The sequence below is a fragment of the Stegostoma tigrinum genome, chromosome 9, assembly GCF_030684315.1.
Source record: "Stegostoma tigrinum isolate sSteTig4 chromosome 9, sSteTig4.hap1, whole genome shotgun sequence".
In the NCBI taxonomy this organism is placed as follows: Eukaryota; Metazoa; Chordata; class Chondrichthyes; order Orectolobiformes; family Stegostomatidae; genus Stegostoma; species Stegostoma tigrinum.
The window spans coordinates 61,617,974-61,644,492 of record NC_081362.1 but is presented as its reverse complement, the minus strand read 5'-3'; the positions used below and the strand labels follow the sequence as shown (position 1 = coordinate 61,644,492).

The 26,519-nt window shown below is 41.6% G+C and overlaps 1 protein-coding gene across 1 annotated transcript in view; it reads left to right on the top strand.

The window, feature by feature from the left end:
* Positions 1-26,210, top strand: part of LOC125454585 (calcium/manganese antiporter SLC30A10) — a 31,731-nt gene extending 5,521 nt beyond the window's left edge. Inside the window, exons 3-4 of the mRNA XM_048535501.2 lie at positions 7,700-7,939; positions 23,285-26,210. Of these exons, the coding sequence (XP_048391458.1) occupies positions 7,700-7,939; positions 23,285-23,775 (731 nt within the window). The 3' untranslated portion in view covers positions 23,776-26,210. The remainder of the gene's footprint in view (positions 1-7,699; positions 7,940-23,284) is intronic.
* The last annotated feature ends 309 nt before the right edge of the window (positions 26,211-26,519 follow it).

Here is a 26,519-nt window from a genome sequence, read left to right as displayed (position 1 = left end):
TAATCTACACCTCCCTGAACACTACAGGCAATTTAGCATGGCTAATCCACTTAACCTGCACATCTTTGGACTGTGGGAAGAAAGCAGAGTACCCAGAGGAAACCCATGCAGACATGGGGAGAATGTTCAAACTTTACGTGGACAGTCACCTGAGGCTGGAATTGAACCGGGGTCCCTGGCACTGTGAGGCAATAGTGCTAACCACTGTACCACCATACCTTTAATACTTTTCATAGTTTATATTCTCCATTTTGAGATGTTCAATGTAAAAAGTAATCAGGTATATATTTTTTTCTCTTTGTACTCTGGCAAATCGCAAGTAAATCCTTACCACAAAAAGACTGTTTGGAATACAGCTTTGCTTTTCTCTGGATTCTCCCTGCCATTTCTGACTCTATAAACATTAAACATATTGATTGCAAATTTCTGCCCTCCAACCTTTCCTGAATTCAGTAATATCTCACTGTTAAATGTTTCTGGAAGTGCCATTGGGTCTTGAAAACCTCATGCAAAAGGCCTTTATTCATATTCAAACATTGACTGTTATTTCATTAGTCTTGTAGAGGGGTATCATGGCTAAATCTGATTTTGACTGGATCAGATCTCCGTGTCCTCTCACAGGCATCAATTGATATTTATTCAGGAGTTAGACTCCTGGATGGTTTCTCAGGAAGTCAAGATTAATTATAGCCTCTATACCAGTATATCAGATGAAATCAGTCAGTTTAGCACAGACCAAGGGTTATAACCTTGTTCTTTCTTCTTCGTGTGGGTCAGCTGCTCACTGGTTTTTCAGCAATGGAATTTTTAAAATTTAATGTTAATAAGAAGGATGTTTTAAATTTCAGAGAATAGGAAAGGGTCTAGGCCCGAAACGTCAGCTTTTGTGCTCCTAAGATACTGCTTGGCCTGCTGTGTTCATTCAGCTACACACTTTGTTATCTTGGATTCTCCAGCATCAGCAGTTCCCATTATCCCAGAACAACATTGTTTGTTTTATCATGATGATCGTTATTAGGCATTTATTGCATGACTGTTTTTCAGTGCATGTCAAGTAAAGAGCAAGTAAAGGAGCAAAATTGTTATGCCATGTTAAGATTAAAGTAACAAGGTATTCTAACATATTTGACTTGGGATAGTCTAAACTGTTGACAACCGAGCGATGTTGCAATGTGTCACTTTAAAAGTGAGCTGTGAACCTCTTTGGAGAGTGTTCACTTGGCTTCCTGTGTGCATTATCAATTTAACTAATTTGTTGCAGATCAAATGGAGGTGCTTACAATGTACTCAAGTGCCTTATTTTGTAACACCAGTGAGAAAGCAAGTTGAAAGAAAAGCAGTTTGATACCAGTGGTAAAAATGAAACAGAAATTATTTCCTGATAGTACGGTGAAATGTTTATACTTCAGATTGCTCAGGTGATAATTGTTGATGGTTTTTATTGGACTATTATAGATTTAGTCCGTAATTATTGCCATGACAGCGAAGCTCCGCTCAGTGACAAAAATGGTTGATGAAGTTAGAAATCTGACATCACTCCCCCCACTCTTGGTCCTGTGACGTTGCTAAGGCAGCTGGTCCTTTAAGTAATCACCCACTTACATGCAGATTATTTGATTTAGGAATCCCTGGTGTTCAAAACTAGAGGGTGCAGATTAGATCAATTAAGAACAAATCTGTTTTAATGCATTTGTTTTGGATAGCTGTGTATTATTTTGGAGTGATGAGATACCCCTGGGGATATGCTCCCAGGATATCGTGGGAATGGGGAGCAGGTACACTTTGGGATTGTCAGCTATGGTGCAGATTTTACATTCAGGTGTGTAAACTCCTTCGAATGTCCAACTTATCAAGACCAACACGTGTCAGGCTTTTTAACTGTCAGCAAGTTCCAAGACCTTTCAAGAAGTGTTGAATTAATCAAGATCTGTGATGATGTGTTTTACTAACTTCTCAATACAGTGTAGTTTGCAATATAGACATGCAAGCAATAAAGATTTATTTTGTTCCTCCTGTGTGCAGAACTACTAGTGGGTACCAGGTGATGTGGTGTGTTAGACCAAGTCGGAAATGGTAATAGGGGCTTTGAGAATCTTTTGGACATGGGTATAAGATCATATGGGGGAATATGAGGGGCAAGGCGATATTACATAGAATGGGTTGGCCTGGGTAGGAGTCAAGGGTTTATGAAGGTTGAGGGCTGAATAAATACTTTCTATTTTAATGTTCATAAGATATAATTCATACTATATAGTAAATGGAGAAGCAAAATTTTGTACGTTTAAATTGCATATTCTCATTGCAGTTATATAAAATTCAAACCAGTTTATTTTCTGCTGCTCCACTTTTCTCAGTATAATGGTAATTGAGCTTTTACAGAGGCTGGAAAGTTTTAGATTAAACTTGCATAACTTAATAAAGCAATATTATATGTTTTTGAGATGATTATGTTTACTGTCATATCCAGAAATATGTACCTACTGTACTATTTGGGTGCAATACTTTCCCTGCAACCTTTAGATTGGATGCCAGTAGTATCTCTGAAATGCTGAGAATGTGAGAATGCATCTTTGTTCCTCTGCATGGAATGTGCATTTAGTTTATTTTATGTTTCATATTTATTAGCGTAAGGTTTAACATTAATGGAAGGATGGAATATTTCTTCTTTGCAGAAAATAATGCGTTATATTCCCTGTTATTGTTTGGGAGGTGGTGATGTGCTGGCATTTTCACTAGACCAGTAATGCAGAGCCTCAGTGTGATGTTCTGGAGAATGTGCTTTCAGATCCCACTCCAGGAGATGGTGACATTTAAATTCAATACAGATCTGGAATTAAAAACTAACTTAACAGTAACTATGCAACCACTGTTCATTATCATCAAAACTTATCCATTACACTAATATCCCTTCAGGAAAGAAAATTGTCAGTTTCCAGTTCTGGCCTAAATACACAGTGAATGACTGTCATCTACAGTTTGGACAATTAGGAATGGACAATAAATGCTGACTGCTATCTAGCAATGCTCAAATTCTCATGAAGACATTTAGAAAAAAATTCACAAACTTAAATGCAATAACTAAATTAGCATGTCAGTAAAGAGGGGGTGCTGCACTGTTAGCAGTAGTCCATTATTCATTGATGTTCTCACCTGTCCTACATAGGTAGGTCTAAAAGTCCTTCAGTACTACGTAATAACAACAGGGACATTTTCCGTGTTTTTGAGCCACTATTTATCCCTTAACTAACATCACTAAAACAAAGAACTGACTAATTAATCCCATGGTCCTCCAATGTTCCGGAAGCAGTACAGTAAGGAAAACGTTTTCTTAAAGTTATCTAAGGAATTGCTAATTCGTTTTAAGAATGTTTGAAAAAGACTCAGAAGTTGGCATGAAGCTTAAAGGGATGGTTTGAGGTTTCTTGGATCATGAGAAGTACTTGTCTATGTGTGTGATGATGCTGTCACTATAAAAGGATTATTTTGTCTTGTTTTTGAAGAGACGTTGTAAAGGCAGAGGAACCAAAGTGGTTCCTGGAGATGGCATAAGTCAATAACTTATGAGGCCTTCAGGTTTTTTTTTAAAACAGTCGTAACAATGGAAGGGGAGTGGCCAGTTCTCACAGATCAGGCTTTCTAGTCTTTTAGCTGTAGCAGTCAGAAGCTATTTGGGTCCGAGAAGGGTTGGAGCTTCAGAGAATGATTCCCAGCTGCTACTTGCTCTGAAATCTCTCTTGATGTTGTTTCCTCCTGTATTGATGAACTGCTTATAAGAACCTATGTCTGAATTTACCTTTTTGCCAAGGGGTGTGTTTATGGTATGTTACTATATTGGAAGAGTTAATTAATAATAGGCACCATATCAATTATTCGGTTAAGTTTTCCAATAAAGTCATTCTATATTCCTCTTTCTTTTGTTAGTATTTTAGCAATAGCGTTTAAATGAATTGTGTTTTGCTTAACATCGAATAGTTTGACCAGTCGCATTACATCTGGAACACATACTTCACATTTACCTCTAAAGTAAAAAAAAATTGGAGTCTAGGCTGCCTTCTTACAATATTTTGAGGAGGTTAGGCGTTGTCCATAACGTGCCCTGGCAATGCTTGATCTGGCAGCAGTGCCAGCAGGAAGAAAGTGGAGATGCAAAGGCCATGTGGCCAGTCACAGAAGATGAATAAAGATGCTACTGCTATAAAGAAGAAGGTGAACTGAAGGTAGAAGGTGACTGCCACACCAATTCAGAAACAAAGTGAAAGCAGATAAAAAGAGGAACACATTGAATTATTGTAAGAAGAAAAAGTAAATGTCTGTCGGAAGAGGCCAGTTTTTCTGAATGGTAAACAGGGAGATGGATGCTATTGGAGACACTCTGAGCTGCGTAAAAAAGGACAAGAATCTGGACAGTTGTTTAAGTAGGTCGGAGTTATGTATTTTACCAGAAGTGGCCAAACCGTAAACTAATATGTTATTAGTGTATTGGTTGAAAATAAATTCTGGAAAGTTATATCATCAAGGTTGATGTGACCTGAAAGAGAAAAAGGTTATCAGAAATGTGTCATGCTAATGCCAACTATGAACTGCAAAAGTGAAATCTGTTGGTGGATAGGACTCCTCGCATACTCTGCTTGATCCAAGAGTAACAAATAGGGGAAGCAATGGCCTCATAGTGTTATCACTAGACTGTTAATTCAGAGACCCACAAAATGTTCTGAGAACACGGGTTTGAATTGTGCCATGGCAGATGGTGGGATTTGAATTCAATAAAACCAAAAAATCTGGAATTAAGTGCCTAGTGATGACCATGATGATTGTCAGGGAAAGACCTCTCTGGTTCACTAATGTCCTTTAGGGAAGAAAACTGCTGTCCATACCTGGTCTGGCATATATATCACTCCAGACCCACAGCAATGTGGTTGACTCTTAACTAGCTCGTGCACGAATAGGGATGAGCAATAAATGCTGGCCTAGCCAGCGATGTCCAGAGTTGAAGTGGGAGTGAGACAGACTATTATAGCTGGGTAAGATATAATTTTATTTTATCCATTATTCAAAATTATTTATTGGAAGCACGATTTTTCTGTTGATTCATGTTTAATTTGTTTTGTTCTGTTTCATGCAAAAGTTGAAAGTAGGTCTCCTCAGTCATTTATCATTCTGAGGGGCCTTTGTAGCTTTGGTTATTTGGTTTTTCCAAAAGGATGTAACTGCGATGACTACACATCAGAATTACTTGGTTGGCTATAAAGCAGTTCTTGATTTCTTCAGCTTATGAAGGAATTAAATAAATACAAATTTTTTTTTCATTTTAAAATTTACAATCATAGAATAACGCCTCCCAATACAATATTTCCATTTCATGAGGCTTAATTTCATTAATGATGCTAATTTTAAGAGAGTTGTGTACGTTTGGAACAGAACATGGAAATGAGAAAAGTAGTGTTAATCTCAGATATAAAAGAGCAAGAGGATGCTGAACATTTTTGAGCTGTATTGTCCAGGGAGAAGTTGTTTAAGTAAACTTCTCAATGAGGTATATAAAATATTTAATGCCATTATAAAGTAGGTCCATAGTATTATTTCAGGGCATTAGGATCAGAGGTCATGAACTTAAACAGTGATTTCATGAAATTATGAACTTATGTTTTAGGAGCTTCTTTTAAAAGATAAATCATCCAGTAAGTGTAATATTGGATAGATTTGAAGTCCAGGGCATGCTGGATTGCACGGGTGAGTTTGCAGGAATGGAGTGAATTGTTGAGTAACACATGGGAGACTCAAGAATTACAGTGCATCTGGCAATGAAGTTAGCACAGCCACTGAAATGCTCAATAATTCATGGGCTTCCCGAGCAATTTGATTCAGCAGGCAAGGTGATTGCCTGCGTTATGTGGTATCGCCTCTAATTGCTGAAAGGGACACTCAAAAGTACAAGTTGAAGGAATTGGGAACTAATGGGAAGAAAGTGGGAGATTAGAATCTGATGACTGACAATGACCTTGATCCAGTGATACCGCTCTGGATGTGCCATTGGGAACAGTGAGAATCTAGAGGAAAATATTATTCCCAAGTGATTGGGAAATGCTGACTGCGAACATCAAGAAGATACAGTTGAAGGCTGCAGGAAGGGAGCAATAGGTGCAAGATGTCACTGTCATGGATATAAAGTAGAAAGGGGTGCAATGATGGCCATTTGGCCACGTAACTCAACTAGATTTTCTATAAGGTGCCACCAACCACATTTAAAATGAGTATCCTTTGACTCCAATTCGCCAGCAGTTGCTTTGCTGCCAGGGATGTTGCTGCAGATCAGGATTATCACAGCAGCTGCCTGGAAATCCAACACCCTCCTAATTAAGATCCTTTTGTGGTTGCACACCAGTTGTAAAACACTCCTGACAATTTTTGGGTGCTCACATCGTTAATTGTGTACATGCTAATACCTTGCACATGTGGGAAGCCACTCAGAGCTCAGACAGAGATAGTGTCATCATAGGTGAAGTTGACATTATTGCCAACCCTGGCAAACAAGCCTGTAGTTGGCTGTTTTGTGCAATTGCAGTCTGCTGACTGTGAGATCCCACATACCTCTCTAGTTGAATCCTGGAAGGATCTAAAGGCAAACAAAGGAAGAGACATATGTTGATTTTGAAAGCCAGTGGGTGGCCCCCTCATCCACTGAACAACACAGCTTACTCCAGCAGGTTGCAAAAAGTTTGTCATCACCTGACAGGATACCCGTGACCTCCTCAAAGACAATAGCAGTATTTTAACATGGAAAGGAAGCTTATTCTCTCCCTGCAGTCTCTACATAAATAGTCTGGTATCCAGGAAGCTGCACCTGATCCACTGATCTGCTCTGTATTGTGGGGCAGCAAGTCTGTTTCTGATGCAGCTCCTGCTGCTCATGATGCTTCTGCAGGTGCTCATCTAGGTCCGCATTTACATTCTAATACAATGGCTTCAGCAGATTCCTTGCTAAAATGATTGATTGGAGTTCCAAAGTCCAGATCAGACTGCCAGTGTAAGTGGCATCTGCAAAGTACTCTCTCAGCATACACACTGTGTACAAACCTCTTGCCTCCAAGCAATAGAAAAGTCCTAAATGTTATGTGTTAGCATTTTTTCTTGCCATTGTCTTCAGCCCCTTCAAATATTGCTCTCTTCCTGCTTTGTTTTCACTGGCAATTTCCAAAAAGCTCAGGAACCAGAGTTAAAGTCCAGTATCCACATATGTATTGCTGCAGCTGAGAAGTTAACATAATGAAATTAACATCCCATCTCCCCTGAGGGAACCTGCATGCCCAGAACTGCAATAATAGGTGGAAGTCAAATGGTTAGACCAGGCATTTAAGATTGGTTCTTGTTTTGGCTGAAATATCTGGCTCCCCCTGCCATCGTACCCGAACCAAAAACCACATACTCACCCATGTTAAAATTCCATTCTTCGTATGAGTTAAAAATGGGATTGGATGTTAGACTGGTAGTGTACCAGAGGGACATGCTTCAGTGAGTTCAGATAGTCTTTCCTAATCTGTTATGTTTTTATATGTGCAGCATTAGGGTGAAACCATGCCAGGTCAGAATTACATTACATATAAGTGAATGGACCCAGTTTAGATCATCACCGCTCACCGTTATAAACTGATTTTCTTGTACATTATAATAATGAAATCTCTCATAAATACGTCTCTCCTAGGTGTTTTTCTACATGTAATGGGTGATGCATTAGGATCTGTGGTGGTGGTCGTCGCTGCTACTATATTCTATGTGCTTCCACTTAATGAAGATGAATTCTGTAACTGGAAATGCTATGTAGATCCGAGTATGACAATCATCATGGTTATTATCGTTCTGTCATCTGCTTTCCCACTCATAAAAGAAACAGCCATTATTCTGCTCCAGATGGTACCCAGGGGGGTCAAACTGCATGATTTTGGTAAGTAAATCTATTTACTGTGTACGCTTAATTAACGCACGTTATGAATCGGAGTTCTTGTTAAGGTTGGACAAGCATATCCCAACCACAAGGAAAAATTACTTTTTATAATTCGGATTTAATACTTCGTGCCGTATTTAGTCTGCTTCAAGTTGCCTGACATTAAACAAGCTGAAAGAAACTTTGAAGAAATATTCTGAACAAAATGCAGTTGACCGAGACCTGTCTCACCAGAGATGAAAAAGTGAACAGGAAAATGAAGTGTATGTTTAATACAGTCTTATTTTTCAAATGAAACACATACAAAATTACCATAGTCATCAAAGTCAATGCAGTTGGAGCTGGAGGAACACAAGAGGTCAGGCAGCATCAGAGGAGCAGGAAAGTTGACATTTCAGTTTGGGACCCTTCTTCAGAAGTAGGGACGGGGAAAGGAGCTGGGAATTAAATAGAGGGAGGAGGGGCGGGGCTGGGGAAAAGTAGTTGGGATGGTGATAGTTGAATGCAGGTAGGGATTAGTGAGGATTGGTCAGTGGGAAGGGTAGGGTGGATAGGTAGGGATAAAGATGGACAGGTTGCATCAGGTCAAGGAGGCGGGGATGAGAGGGAGGGTTGAACGTGAGCTGAGGCTGGGGGTGGAAAGATTTTAAAACTGGTGAATTCCATTTTTAGGCCATTGGGCTGTCGGCTTCTGTGGTGGAATATGAGGTGTTGCTGATCCAGTTTGCAAGTGGTGTCATAGTGACACTGGAGAAGGCCCAGGATGGACATGTCACCCAGAGAGAAGGAGGGGGAGTTAAAATGATTGGCGACTGGGAAGTGTTATCGTTAGCCGAGTACAGAGTGCGGATGCTCCACAAAATGGTTTCTGAGTCTTTGCTTGGTCTCACTGATGTAGAGGACGCCACATTGGGAGCAATGGATACAGTAGATTGAGTTGGAGGATATGAAAGGTTTGTTTTTGGGCCTTGGATGGAGGTGGGGACAGTGGAAGGGGGCAGATGTAGGGGCAGGTGTAGCACTTCCTGCAGGTGTAGGGAAAGGCCCTGGATGTGATGGGGTAGTGGGGAGTGTGGAGTGGACGAGGGAATCGCGGAGAAAGTGGTCCCTATGAAAGGCAGATAGAGTTGGGGAGGGAAGTGCCTGTTTGGTTGTGGTGTGAGATTGTAGGTGGCAGAAGTGGCGGAGAATGATTGGCTGTACGCAGAGGATGGTGGAGTGGTATGTGAGGACCAGGGGGATTCTGTCTTTGTTTTTTTGGGAGGAGGGGATGTGAGGGCAGAAGTGTAGGAAACGCAAGAGATGCAGTTGACGGAATTTTCAATCACTGAACGGGGGAATGTTACGGTCCTTGAAATGGCAGGACATCTGGGATGTCCACAAGTGGAATTCCCCATTCTGGGAGCAGATGTGGCAGAGGTGGAGAAATTGGGAATAGGGGATCGCATTCACGCAGGAGGGTGGGTGAGAGGAAGTGTAGTCCCGGTAGATGTGGGAGTTGGTGGGCTTGAAATAGAAGACAGTGTTGATGCAGTTACCGGAGATGGTGATAGAGAGGTCCAGGAAGGGGAGGGAGGTATAGGAGATGGTCCAGGTGAATTTGAGGTTTGGGGTAAAAGGTGCTAGTAAAGTTGATGAACTGTCCAAGTTCCTCGTGGGAGCACGAGGCAGCGCCAATACAGTCAGCAATGTAGCGGAGCAAGAGGTGGCGGTTAGTGCCAATGTAACAGCGGGAAAGGGACTATTCCATGTATCCTACACAGGGGCAGGCATAGCTTGGGCCCATGCAGATGCCCATGGACACCCCCTTAGTCTGTAGGAACTGGGAGGAATTAAAGGAGAACTTGTTAAGGGTAAAGACAATTTCAATTAAGTGGATGAGGTACTACACTTCTGCCCTCACACCCCCTCCTCCCAAAAAAACAAAGACAGAATCCCCCTGGTCCTCACATACCACTCCACCATCCTCTGAGTACAGCTAACGGTGGAGGGGGTACTGGTTGGGCCTGCAGGAGAGGAAGAAGCAGAGGGCTTTTAGGCCATCCACATGGGGGATACAAGTGGACAGGGATTGGATGCCCATAGTGAAGATAATGTGTTGAGGGCCAGGGAATTGGAAGTTTTGGAGGAGGAGGAGGATGTGGGTGGTGTCCTGGACATAGGTGGGGAGTTGTTGGACCGGGGGAAAAAACAGAATCAGGGTAAGTGGAGATGAGTTCAGTGGGGCAGGAGCAGGCAGAGACAATTGGTCGACTGGGGAGTCGGGTTTGTGTATTTTGGGGTGGAGATGGCAGCGGGCGGTGCGGTGAGGTTGGAGGCTGTGGGTGGGAGGTCACCTGAGGTGATGAGGTTATGAATGGTCTGAGAGATGATGGTTTGGTGGTCAGGGATGGGTTCGTGATCGAGGGGACGGTAGGAGGAAGTGTCGGAGAGTTGGTGCCTGGCCTTGTGATGTAAAGGTCAGTGCGCCATACCGATACTGTGCCCCTTTTATCCATGAGTTTGATAGTGAGGTTAGGGTTGGAGCAGGAGGAACAGAAGGCTGCATGTTCTGTGGGGGAGAGGTTGGAATGAGTGAGGTGATCGATGTCATGATGGCAGTTGGAGATGAAGAGGTTGAGGGAATGTAAGAGGATGGGGTGTGGTATCCAGAGGGATGTGGTTGTTGGAGGCAGGAGAAGGGGTTTTGTGGGAAGGGAGGAAGTAGAGGGCTTTTGGGCCATCTGCATGGAAAATACAGGTGTACAGGGATGGAATGCGATCCCTTACTCCCAATTCCTCCACCTCCGCTACAAGATGGAACATTTCACTCCCGGACATGCCAGATGTCCTCCTCTTTCAAGGACCGCAACTGCCCCCCCTTCATTGGTGAGACCAAGTGTAGACTCAGAGACTGTTTCATCGGGCATCTGCACTCTGAACATGATAAACAACACCTTCCAGTCGCCACCCATTCCCTGGGTGACATGTCCATCCTGGGCCTTCTCCAGTGTCACAATGACACCACCTGCAAACTGGAGGAGCAACACCTCATATTCTGCCTCGGGAGCTTACAGCCCAATGGCCCAAACATGGAATTCATCAGTTTTAAAATTTCCCCACCCCTGGCCAACTGACCCTCTCATCTCCACCTCCTTGACCTGACACAACCTGTCCATCTTCCTCCCCACCTATCCACCCTACCCTTCATGCTGATCAAACCCCACTACTGCCTATCTGCATCCAAGCTATCACCACCCCACCTACTTCTCCCCAGCCCCGCCAATCCTCCTTCTCACTTCCTTGACCTGACACAATCTGTCCATATTCTCTCCTACCTATCTGCCCCACCCATCCCACTGACCATTCCCCACTACTCCCTTCCTGCGTTCAACCATCACCATCCCACCTACTTTTCCCCAGCCAATCCTCCTCTCTCTATTTCCCAGCTCCCTTCCCACTTCCCATTTCTGAAGAAGGGTCCCACCCCGAAATGTCAACTTTCCTGCTCCTCTGATGCTGCCTGACCTGCTGCATTCCTCCATGTGCAACTGTGTTGCCTCTGACACCAACATGTGCAGTTCTTTTTATCTCCGATGATCATCAGAGTGATTGCCTCAAATTCCACAGTAATTTTGTTTCAAAATAGCGAGGATATGTTCTTAGCTATATTTATATTAATTTAACATCTTCCAGTTCAGCAGTAGCGTTAATGAACTGCATTATATCTCATGTTTTGTGGCCTAATTGCTAGAATGCCTGAGAAAGTTACACACATATGGGCCTGAAATACCATGGGGAGGTTTATACATAATTCCAATGGGGATTAAAAGCTCTGTCAAGAGTGCATTTACCAGTGGTCTGTTGGAAGGAGAATAAACAGGGAAATTCACCATTAGTTTGCTGTGACAGATATCTGAGAATTAATAGTTTTTCTTTCCTTACAAATTTCTAGTGCCCATGCGAATTGGTATTGAAATTTCAAAAGCTTGTCATATAATACACATACAAGTAGTTAAACATGTGTGCAGCACTTTAGTGCCAGACTCAAGGAGATACTAGGTCAGGTGATTCAGTCCGCTTGGTCAATGAAGTGGATTTTAGGTAGTATCTTGCAGGAGGAAAGCAAAAAACACAAATCGAAAAGTATTCAGAGCTCGTTGTGAGAGTGACTAGTAGTGGAGTTGTAGGCAGCAACACCTGAATATGGAGTAATAAAATTAAGGACACTGAAGAGGCCAGAATTAAGTGAACCCAGGGTTGTGTAGCTGTAGAAGATTGCAGTGATATCAAGGAGTGAGCCCAAGGTGGAGTTTGAAAGTAAAGATAATAATTTAAATTAAGACTCCATATGCCTCTGAGAATCCTCATGGCACATTTCTGATTCACTTGGAGGACACTTCTGCACTTCAGTGCTGCACTCAGGTTGCAGTGGCAATGATTATTGTAATGTTGCACATGGACTCTGTGCTCAGGGACATGAACCAGCTCAGGGACTGGACCAGGCTGCATCTCTGGGCTGTTCACTTGCTGTCGAAGCGCTCGCTCACTCTGAGCCTACCTGGATGTTCGCAACACCCCCGCCTTGCATTGGTGTTTTTTTGGTGCTTTGCCTCCTCAGCGAGTGCCTTGCCATTTTGCCTTAAGAATTGTCATCGCTTCCAGCTGGTTTCAAAGGAGGTAGCCTTTCCCAGCACTGTGAGTCCAGGGCAGCCTCTGATATCAGGTCAAACCCTGTGCATAAGGGCTGAAAAGCCAAATAACAGGTAGTACAATCCTGACTCTTCCTGTCCCATTGTGGACTACTTTCCTCCTAGAATGAGACAGAGAGGCAGATCCTATGGAAAGTAAAATTATGGTGGGACAGCTATTTCTGTTCGTACAGATGAGGAGGTGTCATGAGCAAGTAAGTAGGCAGTGCAGAGGGCATGCAGGGTTCGTGGTGCTGAGGGCTAGGTTGGGTGAGGGAGGGATATAGAGAATGAGCCATGGTGGGAAGTGGGTACAGTAACAGAGATAGAATGAGTGTGGGGGTATTGGAAAGATGATGATGAACCTTCCACCTACAGAGCTGGATATTCATCCAGACACCCGAGACTGCTTCAGCCTGGGTGGAGCAGGTGTGTGGTCTGTTGTTATGGCCTCCCCACTACTGGCACTGGGGAAAAGGAAGTCCGTGGACCTGCATCACCCCATCAAGAACAATCTCCAGGATCCTGCCCTCAAATTGAAGCACAAATTTTTCCTTGTCTGCCATATCTCGGGTAAATGTCAGGGATCATGCAGGGCAGCCCCAGACCGACAGTGCTTGTCTATGGGCTTTTAGAGATGGCATTGGCCATCTGATGATATCTGATGAGTGGTCAGTTGTTCTGGAAACTTGTGTGTGCAGTGGAAATCAGACATGAGAGATGTCATGGAGTAGATAATTAATGAGGTGATTTGGTAAGACTTTTTAGAGATTTTATAGCATGGAGAAAAGGCCCTTCAGCCTATCATGTCTGAGTTAGGTATCAAACATCTATGCACCTTAAACCCATTTTCCAAGACTTGGCCTGTAGCCTTGAGAGGACTAGTTGGGCAAGAAAACCTGCAAGGCCTCACAGCGAGAAATCTTCAAAAAAAGCTCAACACAACTTCGGCAAATTTTTTAAAAATTGAATTTCAGTCCTTTGTTTCCTCTAAATAAGAAGATTAGTAATTGGTTTACTTGATCATTGGGCATCTACTGCCTTAAAGCACACTAATTGGATGATGATGATAATAACCATGTCATGCAAGCTTTAGCTCTGATAGTGTCTTATATTTTAGTGCTACCTTCACAAATTTAGTGGCTTTTTCTGAAATGCCCTGCTAGGGTGTGACCCAACAGCTTCTGTGGTTAGGGATATACTGAATGTTTTAAGACTCTTGTGCTGCCGTGGTAGTGTCCCTATCTCCAAGCAAGGAGGCCTGGGCTCAAGCCACACCTTCTCCAGAGGTATTATGTCACACCTGAACAGGTTGTTTAAAAATATCTACATTGAAGGCTTTAGGGCTGTGGTGGCACAGTGGCAGTGTCCTCACTGCTGAGCTAGGAGATCTGGGTTCAGTTTCCAGCAGCATGTAATAACATATCTGAACAGATTGTTTAGGAAACTGCCTAATCTGAGTCCTCTGGGGATCCTGTGACACAATGGTGATGCAACATCTCCTCTCTTGCAGTATAAATTATTCGTTCTGTTGCATTTCATTTCTAATGCGTGAAAGACTACCTCGATTGACTTCATGTCTCTCTTTAGCAATATTTGCTGGAAATCTGGAATGACCAAACAAAAATCTACAAATGACCTACAGATCAGGCAGCAGAGTAGAGAAAGAAACAGAAGTTAATGTTTTCGGTCAATAGCTTTTCATCGCACCTGGGTGTTGGGAATGTCAGCTCTGTAGGAGAGAATATTTTTCTTTGTTCAGGCACTTGGTTCCAATATTAAGTATTCTGAGATCAGCTACTTTACATGGCCACCTGAAGACTGGATTCACAATCAGATTCACAATTATTCAACATTAGATTCATAATTATTCTAACCCAAACAGATTCCAAGGAAAATTCAGCAAGTCTGGCATCATACATGTAGTAAGAAATAGCTAATGTTTTGAGTCAAGTGATTCTACTTTGGAACTGCCTTATTCTGAAGTTTTCTGTTACAATGTTGTCTCTTTTTGAGTCATTGCCATCAATCATTCTACTGCTGTATCTGAGTGAAATTGTGCCAAGGAAGGACCACTTCTGTACTTTTCACTCTATTGTTTCCAGTTAGAGGCAGGAATGAGCTTTCCCAAATGAAATGTTTTGGAGCTTTATATTGGGGACGGAGGACGTCTTCCTCCAAGCAGCCTCAGCAATTAATTCATGTGATTCATAGAAGTGAAAGAATATTGCACTTAATCCACAGCGAGCTGCTTTAAGACTACAGTTAATTCAGTGATGGACGTTCTTGAGTTAATTTTATTTGATAAAGTGTAGAGGTAGTTAGATTTCAGGTAGTTCAGCTATTTGTCACTTTCCAATCAAGAAGAGGCGGAATAACAGCACAGTGCTTGGGTTCCTTTGGCACAGGAGCATGGAACTTGTCCGCACTGTCTGATTTTCCATTTTTTTCTGCTTTCTGTACTTTTGTTTCAACTTTCACCTCACTTAGTTTCTTGTGGAGAGCTCAGATGGCATCAAGTTTGGAGGCAGGGATTTGTTACCGGGGGCAGTGAATGGAATCGTGGTTGTGCTCGTGGTGGTGGCGGCAGCAGAGGAGGTGAGATTGTGTTTCTGGCCATAGCGGAAAGAGGTGAGTTTGGGCCTAGTGCCTGCAATGCGGGACCTGGCAGTTTCAGCAGCAGCCATGTTTCCGAGATCGGCTCAGATCGGACTCATGGCGGCAGTGTCAGCAGTACAAAGATGCAGCAAAGAATGGCGACATGGTTCTAGGTGGCGGCATGGTGAAAGGACTCATGGCTGCTTGTTTGCTTTGTGCTGGTGATGGTCTGGGTGGATGAGCCCAGTTCCAGGCCCCTGGCTGACCACTGAAGATGGACTGCAATGTTCAACTTTTAACTTTATTGCCTTATTTTTCTACCTTTACACTCTATATTTGGTTTATTTCTGTGTTTTTAAGATGGTGCTGGAGAGCAGTGACACTTTACAACACTTTTAACTGTATTTGTAACAAGTACACATGACACTAAATACATTAATCAATTTCCAAGACAACAGGTTACATATTCAAATGTTCTCAACCCCTGGTGATAGTGGGTTTGCTGCAGCTGACGCACAGTTCCAGCCTTCACTTTGCTGTCCTAAAGTAAACATTAAAATCAGTCCACAAGGACATATGTTCTTTTGAGTCCCATGCTTTGATGATTTAAATCGACTCCTGCCTTCTGTGCCAATTTACTTGCAATAAGAAAATTTGCCTGACGTTTTGTCACAGCAGCCTGTGCCCAGAAAACAATAGAAATGCACAAATATTGGCATGTTCTTGTTAAGAATAGTTAAAATTTTTTAAAGGTAATTTCTTCTTACTTGAAATTGCTTCTACTATTATTAATGATGTGTTTCACTCTGTGTGAATTAATTGTCTGTTGGGCATGCTGCTGATATAGATGTGAATAAAGAATGCTAAGCGAAAGATTAACCAGATTATCAGTGATTTGAATAATCCAACTTTTCAAAAAGATAGGAAAAGCTGCTTGCAAAACAGTTGGAAAAACAGATAATTGAACTAGGGGCCTCATTTATTCAGTAGGGACTGTATTTGCAACAATGAAGACTCATGCAAGTGTTGTGAACTTTGAGTAGTGTCCTTGCGGATTGGAAGGCAGGATGTTAGAATTTGGTGTTTGTAAAATATTGACATTTATAAAATGATGGGGAGGGGGTGGAAAGCAGTGTGTGGTCCCTTTAAAAATGATGTGCTTTTCTAGGGTTGTAGATTAAAAGTAATCTGTGGGCAGCTTGTGTGTTTGTAGGTGCACAGAGCATCTCAATTGTAACATTTGTATCAACAGGCTGCGTGGTTAGCAAGCTAAGCCGCAATTTTGTTTTGTTATCGAGACAACCAGTTCTGATTTTAGCCAATTAATTTAAACTGGACGGTTAGATACAAAAAACCAATTAAATTTTAAGCTGGTCGTTTTGACAACATAGGACCAATCGTGTTGTCAGAAAACAATATGTCATCGAGGATATAAAAGGCGGGAACAATTGCAAAATCAGCAAAGAGCAAACTGCAATCTGCTAAGAGATCAGCTGTCTCAGCTCTTAGAGAAAGCATCATCTAAATGAAGGTATCACTGCATTCTTACTTAGAATCATAGAATCCCCACTTGTGGCAACAGGCCCTTCAGCCCAACAAATCCACACTGAACCTCAGAGCATCCCACACAGCCCATCCCTCTATAACATACCTAATTTACACCTCCCTGAACACTGTGGGCAATTTAGCTTGGCCAATCCACCTAACCTGCACATCTTTGGGCTGTGGGAGGAAAACCATGCAGACATGGGGAGAATATGCAAACTCCACACAGAAAGTTGCCTGAGGCTGGAATTGAACCTGGATCCCTCGTGCTGTGGGGCAGCATTGCTAACCACTGTGCCACTGTGCCACCCCATTAATATTCCCAACAGTAGAATTTGACAGAGAAGGCGTACCTGACACGAGATCAACAGAGAAGGCAGAGAACATTCCAGAAGATGTAACCTGGCTGTAGTTTTGAGCGACTAAATTCTATTATATTCTATTGTAGCCACTGCTTTATTATTTTGGTTTACATTGGTGGGACTTGTATTGATTGGAATAGCATACGATTAGAAGCTTGTTTTATATGGAATAGTTAATAGTTAGAGGAGGATTTTTTGGTTTGGTAATAGTTCAGTTAACTTGTTCACTGATTTAGATAAATAAATTGTTACTTTTTGATTATGAGTGAGTGTTAGGAATTTATTTGATTTAACTACTCCTTTATAGCAGATTGGAGGTGAGAGGCAGGCTATTCTACTTTTCACACTTCTTTTAACAGACTGTTTGGTGAGGTGAGCCTCTCTGTGTGTTTTGGTCTTAGTCATCAGAGGGGGGTCAACCTCTGCTTTATAACACAATTTTGACAGTTTTGACCTATCTAGAGTCATAACAGAAGGACAGCAAGCACCGTTAGTTTTCTGCCTAAAGCATGGATGTAGTTAACAGTGCTTGAAGTACTGAATGAGGAAAGAATGGAGGTATGGCAACTCAAAGGGCATAGGAGGCTCATGCATTCAGCTTTGGTGAAGTGACAGAGAAGTCATGCTGAAGATAGTTAGACGTAACAGTGAGGTGTGCTGCCTGGTCCCTCAGACATCTGCATTAATAGTTGATGTATATAGAATCTGCAAATCGGGACATCGATTGATCTATAATACTGATTTGACATCAGCACTGCCAGTTCAGATCTCAATACTGTAGCTAACACTGTATGTTAAACAGGCACATTACTTAACTATTGCGTCCTGCATGTGTTGAACTTGTGATTACTGATACAGAATGGCAGATTGAAACTATGTTCTTGGGATAAATGAGATAATAAAGTGTGGAGCTGGAGATGCAAAGTGTGTGCATCTGCAGTTCCCATTATCTTCTTGTAATAAATGGGTCTTTCTCAGTTTGGCAAGCTGGTATGGGCGCAGTATCGAGAGATTAGAGCTGTGGTCTCAATTATTGGCAATAGCAGTGACTTGGGTAAGGGGTACTGAATGTATTGTTGCTAAATTTTCCAATAACACCAAGGCCAGTGTAAAAGTAAGCTGTTAAGAGGAGGTAGAGTGTCTGCCAAGGGATATAGATGGCTTAAATAAATGGCCAAAAGTTTAGCAGAAGGAGTATCATTAAGGAAAGTGTGAACGTGCTCACTTCAGCAGGAAGAATAGAAAAGCAGCATGTTATTTAAGTGGAGAAAGATTGTACAACTCTTTGGCACTGAGGGGACTGAGTGTTCTGGTACAAGAGTCACAAAGAGTTAGTGAGTAGGTACAGCAAGTGAATAGGAAGGCAGATGAAATATTGTCGTTTATTGCAAGGGAAATTGAATAGAAGAATAAGGAAGACTCAGTGCAGTTGTACAGGCTGGTGGTGAGACCATATCTGGAGTAAGTTTTGGTCCCTATGGCGATGTGGCCTATGGTTAGATTTGTGGCGGAGTTGCATGAGAAGTCAGGTCAAGCCCATCTTGACATCATGAGTATCTCACTCCATCTTTTATATGATAAGTGGTGAGGTGAGTTTCTTACTAGGCCATGGGTAGTTGCCAGCAAAAGGGGAATTATTGCTTGTAAAAAACACCTTGTTAAAAGCTGATTTGCCTCATTAACATTCAGCTTCTTGACTTACCAAAAGTGCCAACCAAACTAAGTATCAAGAAATTCTGTCTTGTTGGATGAGATAGTTCCCATTGCTTTGTTTGTTTTCCTTGATCATGCTGCACAATTCAAAGAGGAGCAGGCAGTTCACCTCTTAAACTGACCAAGATCATTTCCTCAAATAGTGATGCAGTAAATCTTCATTTTATTGCTGTTTATGAGATAGAATCATAGAATCCCTACAGTGTGGAAACAGGCCCTTCTGCCCAGCAAGCCCACTCTGACCCCCAGAGCATGGCAGCCAGACCCATTCCCCCACCCTTTCCCTGTAACACACTTAATTTACACATTCCAGGACACCATGGGCAATTTAGTGTAGCCAATCTACCTAGCATGCACATTTTTGGACTGTGGGAGGAAACCAGGGCACCCAGAGGAAACCTATGCAGACACAGCGAGAATGTGCAAACTCCACACAGTGACCCAAAGGTAGAATCAAACCCAGGCCCCTAGCGCTGTGAGGCAGCGGTGCTAAGCAGTGTGCCATCATACCACCCCAGTAAATTTTGAGTTAGAATTTACCCTTGAGCTGATGCAAAGCTAAATAGCTGCTATGTTTGCCTGTATAAAATGCTTGTATAATTTGAAGTTTGTTCATTGTATTGTGCCTTGAGCACTTCAGTAGTGTAAGGTGCTGTATAAACATTAGTGAAGAAATTTTAAATTGTAATTTGCTTAGAGCCATAAAAATGTACAGCATGGAAACAGACCCTTCGGTCCAACTTGTCTATGCTGACCAGGTAGCCTACATTAATCTACTCCCATTTGCCAGCATTCTGCCCATATCCCTCTAAACCATTCTTATTCATATACCCAACCAGATGCCTTCAAAATGTTGTAATTGTACCAGCCTCCACCACTTCCTCTGGCAGCTCACTGCATACATACACCACCTTCTGTGTGAAAACATTGCCCCTCAGGTCTCTTTTAAATCTTTCTCTCTCACCTTAAACCTATGCCCTCTCATTTTGGACTCTCTTACCCTGGGGAAAAGACCTTGGCTACCCTAATAATGCTCCTCATGATTTTATAAACTTCTTTAAATTCACCCCTCAGTCACTGACACTCCAGGGAAAGTAACCCCAGGCTATTCAGCCTCTCCCTATAGCTCAAATCCTCCAACCCTATTAAGATCCTTTTAAATCTTTTCTGAACCCTTTCTAGTTTTTCAATATCTTTCCTATAGCAGCCTTGTGATGTACATATTTAGCAGCTGGCAAATATAAAAGCTTGTTCTCTGTGTTCATGTGTGTTGAAGGATCCAAGAATTTTCAGCTTCACTATGGGCATGAAAGTGTTGATATTGAATCTGATGCCATTTAAATGTCCAATATTCTGTTCCGCTTCTTCAGTCTTTCCACGACTTAACTTTCAAAAAAATCCAACATCATTGCCTGCAATCTTTAGAGAATTATAAATAATAAGATGGGGACACGATGGCTCAGTGCTTAGCACTACAACCTCACAGCACCAGGGACCTAGGTTCAATTCCAGCCTCAGACAACTGTCTGTGCAGAGTTTGCACATTCTGTCCATGTCTGTGTGGGTTTCCTCCCACAGTCCAAAGATGTGCAGGCTAGGTGGATCGGCCATGCTAAATTGCCTGTAGTGTTCAGGGGTGTGTGTGGGTTATAGGGGAATGGGTCTGGGTGGGATGCTCCAAAGGGCAGTGTGGACTTGTTGGGCCAAAGGGCCTGTTTCCACACTGTAGGGAATCTAATCTAAGAATAGCACCTCATGATTGGGTGGCAATCTTTATGAAGTCTTTACAAAGAGACATAGGAATCACACAGGAAATTATGGGCCAATTATCCTAATATTTATTGTAGGTAAAGTATTAGAAAACAATCTTAATGGAGAGATAATGAAATACCCTAGAAAAGAGTTAGCATTCAACCATTTTTTAAAAATCTCTAACACATACTGAGCAAGAATGAAATACTTTGTACTGTGATGTATGACACAGACTTTATAAGCACTGTAAATTCTGAATACTGCAGATTCTGGAGATCCAAAATAAAACCAGAAAGCACTGGATAAGCTCAGATGTCTGACTGCAACTGTGGAGAGTGAACGTTTTAAGTCCAGTATGACTCCTCTTCATAACTGGAGACTTCATTGCTTTCTTTGATGACAGAACAACTTGACTTGGATTAGGGACTCTTTTGCTTCTTTATGCATCATATTTTTCCTACATCAGAGGTTTGTGTCACACAAAAAGACTTGATGACTCTTGCCACAGTCATTTGAAGACATTGTATTCATGTAAGTAGTTGTCCTTGCTTACACCAAACTACTTCCCTCAACCAAGGTTTTCTGACTTAACTTCTCCAAACACCTTTGAAGAACAGGCTTTATCAACCATTGTCTGTCTATACTTTATTAACTGTATACCTCTATATTTATTGCTTAGACTTCAAGTTACACCTTAATCACTTGTTGGCAATATCAGTAATGTGAAGTGCAAGCATTTCCTTACACAAGCACTGTCCTATTGGAAGATAAGCTGTGCATTGTCCGTATTATGCTTCTGAGTTATGGGTGGAACCTTATAGGGTATTGACTGCCATGGGCTATGGAATGGGAGACTTCTGGCGGGGCCTATCTCAATATTGAGAGAACCTCACTTCATCTTTTATGCTTTTGACTCACTGTTGCTCATTAATGAGTACTCATTACCTCAATCATTAATATCCAGCTTTCTGTTTTACCAAACTCGCCAGTAGGACTAGGTGTCAAGAAATCTTGACATTGAAGTCAGAACAGGCAACTGGCAACTTCAGCTTGGTGCTTGCTTTGAATGTTCTCCATGTTGCTTAGGAACAAAGACCATCTCAGGGTATGATCAATGGGCAGCAGCCACACACACGCCTTTATCCACCCACAATAATGTCCAGCATGTGCCATGTCCCTATCATGATGGCACCTCTCCAGTAGTCTAGTAGGGCACACAGAAAACACAGATGCATTGCAATGTGCATAAGGAGTCAACATTGAAAGGCTGCGGCAGAGATACTATCCACATGGACAGGCACCGAGCTCACAAATTGGACCAGACCATATCTCCGCGGCTTGTTCATTTTGTACTCACTCACCTACCTGCATGCCTGCACCATCCACACTTTGCCTAGCCTTACCATGCTGTGTCAGTTACCACAGTCACATGACCAAGCAGCTTGCCTTGCTGCAAAGCAGTCCTCAGTTGGAAGGCTACATCTTGCTGTACTGCATGGATTGCCAAGGCTTCCAGAAGCAAAGGCCATTCATTAGACACTGACCAATGTAGGTGAGAGTGTAGGTCCTTACCGAACTGTCAGTCAGGTGGTGCTGATAGTGCAGTAAGTCAAGGGCAGCCTCTGATACTAGTCCAGTGCATTGGCCATGGTTAGGTGTCTGTTCGAGGTGTTCTGAGTTGTGGGGGCATGGAAGGGGGGGCTGTGTCTCCGCTGTCTGAGCTGGGTCATGGTCCATCTGTTGGCTCTGTGGCAGCCAGTTCAGGGGATCAATCTGACAGGGACATGTACAGATATCAGTCAGAGTTCCTGACACCTCTGGTCCAGACTGTCTGTTCAGGTTTGTCAAGTGAGGGGCATGGTGGAGTCAGTCCACAGAAAGTATGGGAGTGTGATTGGTGGGGTAGGAGGGAGCTGATGCTGCCGGAAGGAGATTGGCAAATTATTATTTCAGCATCAGGTCTGCAGGCTGGGGATGGTGGGGAGTTGACAATGTAGGTCCCTGAAGTCTGGGCCAACCTAATACATGGCCTCTGGGTGCCATGTAGCTCCCTGCCCCAGACAGTTGAAAACAGGATCTCATAACTAGTTCTGAACACACCAGGATTAATGCAGATTAATATTTCAGTCATCGGTCTGGGAAAGTCAGAAATCATTTCAGGAAATGCTCTGGTTTTGTTCTTAGTTCAAGCTTGTAATGACAGAGTTCTTATAGTCTCACTAAATGTGCGAATGCTGCAAAGCTAATATGCTTATAATAACTGATCTTTTTGAAACACAGGATCCCACAAGCTAATTTCTGTATGTTTGTTTCAGGTTCTCCTTTCAACTTGTAAATGCTTTTAATCAGGAATGTGAGCATTTCCAAAACTGTTAATAATGTGCCACTAACAAGAGATGTCTAACCAGTTATCCCATTTCTCTAAGCAACTCGGATTTTCTTTTGAACAAATTGGTCTAATGACAAATGCAGTATTATGAATATTAAAACTGAAGATTGCTTCTTTCTCTGTTCGATATGCAGGATTCTAGTACTATAGCTACCAGCCCAATTACAAAGCAAGAGTTGCCAGACTGGGATACAGTAAATTTACATTTAAATGTTACATTCAGAAGTGTAAAGTTAAAATGACCTTATTTTAAAAGATATGCTTTTTATTTTACAAATTAAACAAATTCTAAAGTCGCATTTTCCATGCCTTACAGATGAAAAATTGTGTACACTTGATGGAGTGTGTGGGATTCATGAACTCCATGTATGGGAGTTGGCTGGAGGTAGGAATATTGCTTCACTTCATGTGAAATGCCTGGATCTTTCCACCTACAAAACAGCAGCAGTACAAATACGTGAAATCTTCCATAATGCAGGAATTCACTCTGTCACCATTCAGGTAGAGTTTGTTGATACAGTACCTGGTTCAGCCCTAATGTGCAATTTTCCCTGTATCCAAAAGGAATGTGAAAGTAAAATGTGCTGCATTTCTCAAAATGACAACGGCCAAGATGCAGAAGGTTCCATAGAGATGCTTAACAATCCTCCGGAGGCATCGGGTAATGGCCTCATGAATAGCAATGCAGCTGAAGATAATGTAGAAGAACTTTCCATTCTTCCACCCTCTGATCTGATAACAACTAAACAGAAAGAAAGAATGGAAGCTACAAATGGGCTGTCGAATTTGCACAGCACGCCACTATAATTTGATCTTATAGGCGAAAAAGATTTTGCATTGAAGTTGAATTTAGGACTGGTAAACTGACAGATAATACTTGTTATAAAAAGCAAGACTGCTACAGAAAGTTTGATGTAATTTTAATAACTTGTAGCTTCTTCGTGATAACCGGTCTGAAATGAGTTTGATGAACTAAATGAAGATCACAGTAGTGATTTTATTTGCGCTGTTATAAGAAGTGAAATGAAGTGGTAAATTACAATTTTAATGTTTTACCCCTTGTGTAGTAACTGACTTATATAGTAAATCTGAGTGAATTCCTCAGATCTGTTTAATTTCAGTTGCATGAAATCTCTGACTTTGACATTGCTGTCAGATGTCCTGTATTGACCATTTTTCTTCAAAGCAAGAAAGAAATCACTTAAATTGTTCCCATTTCATCAAACCAGAGCTATTGAAATTTTCTTTGCATAATTCGGTATCATGAAATTATCAGGTACCAGGGATTTTTTTTTTGACCTAACTGTTCAGCACTGTTGTTTTCAGACAAGCTGCTCATTCTAATAAGTATGTCTGGAGTGTGTCAGTCTGATAGCTAATCTGTGTTCTTCATTAAAAGAAGGTGTGACATGTTTTGTTGCCACATGAGTTTTATTAATTACAGTTACAAACACTGGGGTAATTGAGTGAGAGACTTGTCTTTGTACTTAAAAGTGATTCGGATCCAGTGAATTCCTAAGATTGAGGTAGTATGCTTTCGATACTGAGTAAGAGTCAAAATTCATGGATTTGGAGATGGCTGGAAACAAGCTTTCATCTGGGTTTGGTGTGGGAGCCACAGGATTCTTGTATTCTAACCAAATGATTGCTTTAAATTCCAGTGTCATTGATAGGTTTGGATTGGGTGGGGTGAAGGGTAGGGGGAATGGGATTTGGATGATGACAGGAGGAGAGCAAACTTGCCATCCTTCCTGATCTCAAGGGGACGTATCTTGGGAGTCTACACCACTTTGGGAATTTGGCCATGTATGTCCTTATTAAAATTTGTGGATGACTTTATTCAGTAATTTTTGGCTAATTTGTAATTGTAATTACTAACCGATCTCTGAAACCACATTTACTGCAGTAGTTGTGAATCCTTTTTAGATATTTGGATGTTGTAGTTTTGTTTCCAGATCCACTTGTCACAAAATCACGTCTCTAATTTATTGATATGTACTGCTACTCATGCCAGGACATGTGATTAGAACATTGTTCTTACAAGAGTCATAAATGTAATTCTTGCGGCAATTTTTCGAGATGTTAAAAAACCTGTGAAGTGAATAAAGCAAAAGTGGGTCTAGAGATGAAGTGTTTTCTTCTGTGTATTTGAAACAGACTCCAGCCAAAGCATTTAATACTAAATAAGCCTCCACATAAGAGATTTAGGCTGTAAGTTTAAATAAGTATGTTGAGGTTTCGCTTCATTAACTTTTTGGGAGGGAAATGGAGAGAGGTATTTCACAATTTGACTCAATTGGTTACATATGTCAGGAATTGTTTGTATTCAGGTAGATGGTATGTGAAAGAAACAAGTTAGATGGGTTGAATTTTATCCTAATCTCAGCCTGTGGTTTTGTTTTATACTGTAGCTTCACTTCGATTTACAGTATGCCTTGTAATGATTTGTTTCTGTCCTGAGTACTTTGTACCACATTGCCAAAAAACCATTTGTTGCCAAATTTTTGTACCTCATTGCCAAAAAACCATTTGTTGGCGAAGCATAAAGTCCAAAACGATTAGAAAAGCAGAAACTATTAGGATGATCGGAAAGGATTCTTTCATTTCTCCAGAAATGAATCTGCAATCTTAAATTATACTTTAAGCATAGAACGTGGTAGAAATATATCCTTCTTTTAGCTTACGTATGCAGTTATCATACAGCAGTATCCAATCAGATTAACTGTCATGCCGTTTGCTGGGGGTTCAGACATTCTTGTAAGAAACGGTTCATGTTAACGAGCAAAATCTTTATCAAATTTTAAATTACTGCTTCGAACTGCCTTTCAAAAATGTTGTGATTTGTAGCCATTCTGAAGATTGCAGTTAATTCTGGTTGAAAATTCCTGCGGAAATGTTTTTCTTTTGTTCTATTACCTCTGTTTGTAGTTAATGTGTTGCAATAAAAAGTGGATACTGTACACTGTGAAAGTAATCATCCTGCACAAGTATTAATGGTCATGATATGGTGTACTTTTTGTCATTGATATGCTTTTAATGAATGAATGATCCTTGAGAATGTAGACAAGTTTGAGTCAGTATAAAAGTAATACTTGAAATTTGCATATAAATGTACTTATTTTAAAATGTTACTCTCATTGAGAGAGTAAAGCTACCTGTTGTAAGATGTGAGTGTTTACCTAAGCAAGAAAATAAAATAAATCTTTGTGATGGTAATGTTACTGTTTAAAGAATTGAATAGTATGTGTGCGGGTAAGTGAAAGAATTTTTGTGCTGCATATTTCAATGATTACAGTCTAATAATTGTGCAACCTCCTTGACAATCTTTGTCTCTCTCTCTAAGATAATGAAATGTGAGGCTGGATGAACACAGCAGGCCCAGCAGCATCTCAGGAGCACAAAAGCTGACGTTTCGGGCCTAGACCCTTCATCAGAGAGGGGGATGGGGTGAGGGTTCTGGAATAAATAGGGAGAGAGGGGGAGGCGGACTGAAGATGGAGAGAAAAGAAGATAGGTGGAGAGGAAGAGATTACAAGAGAGTTGCAATGGGG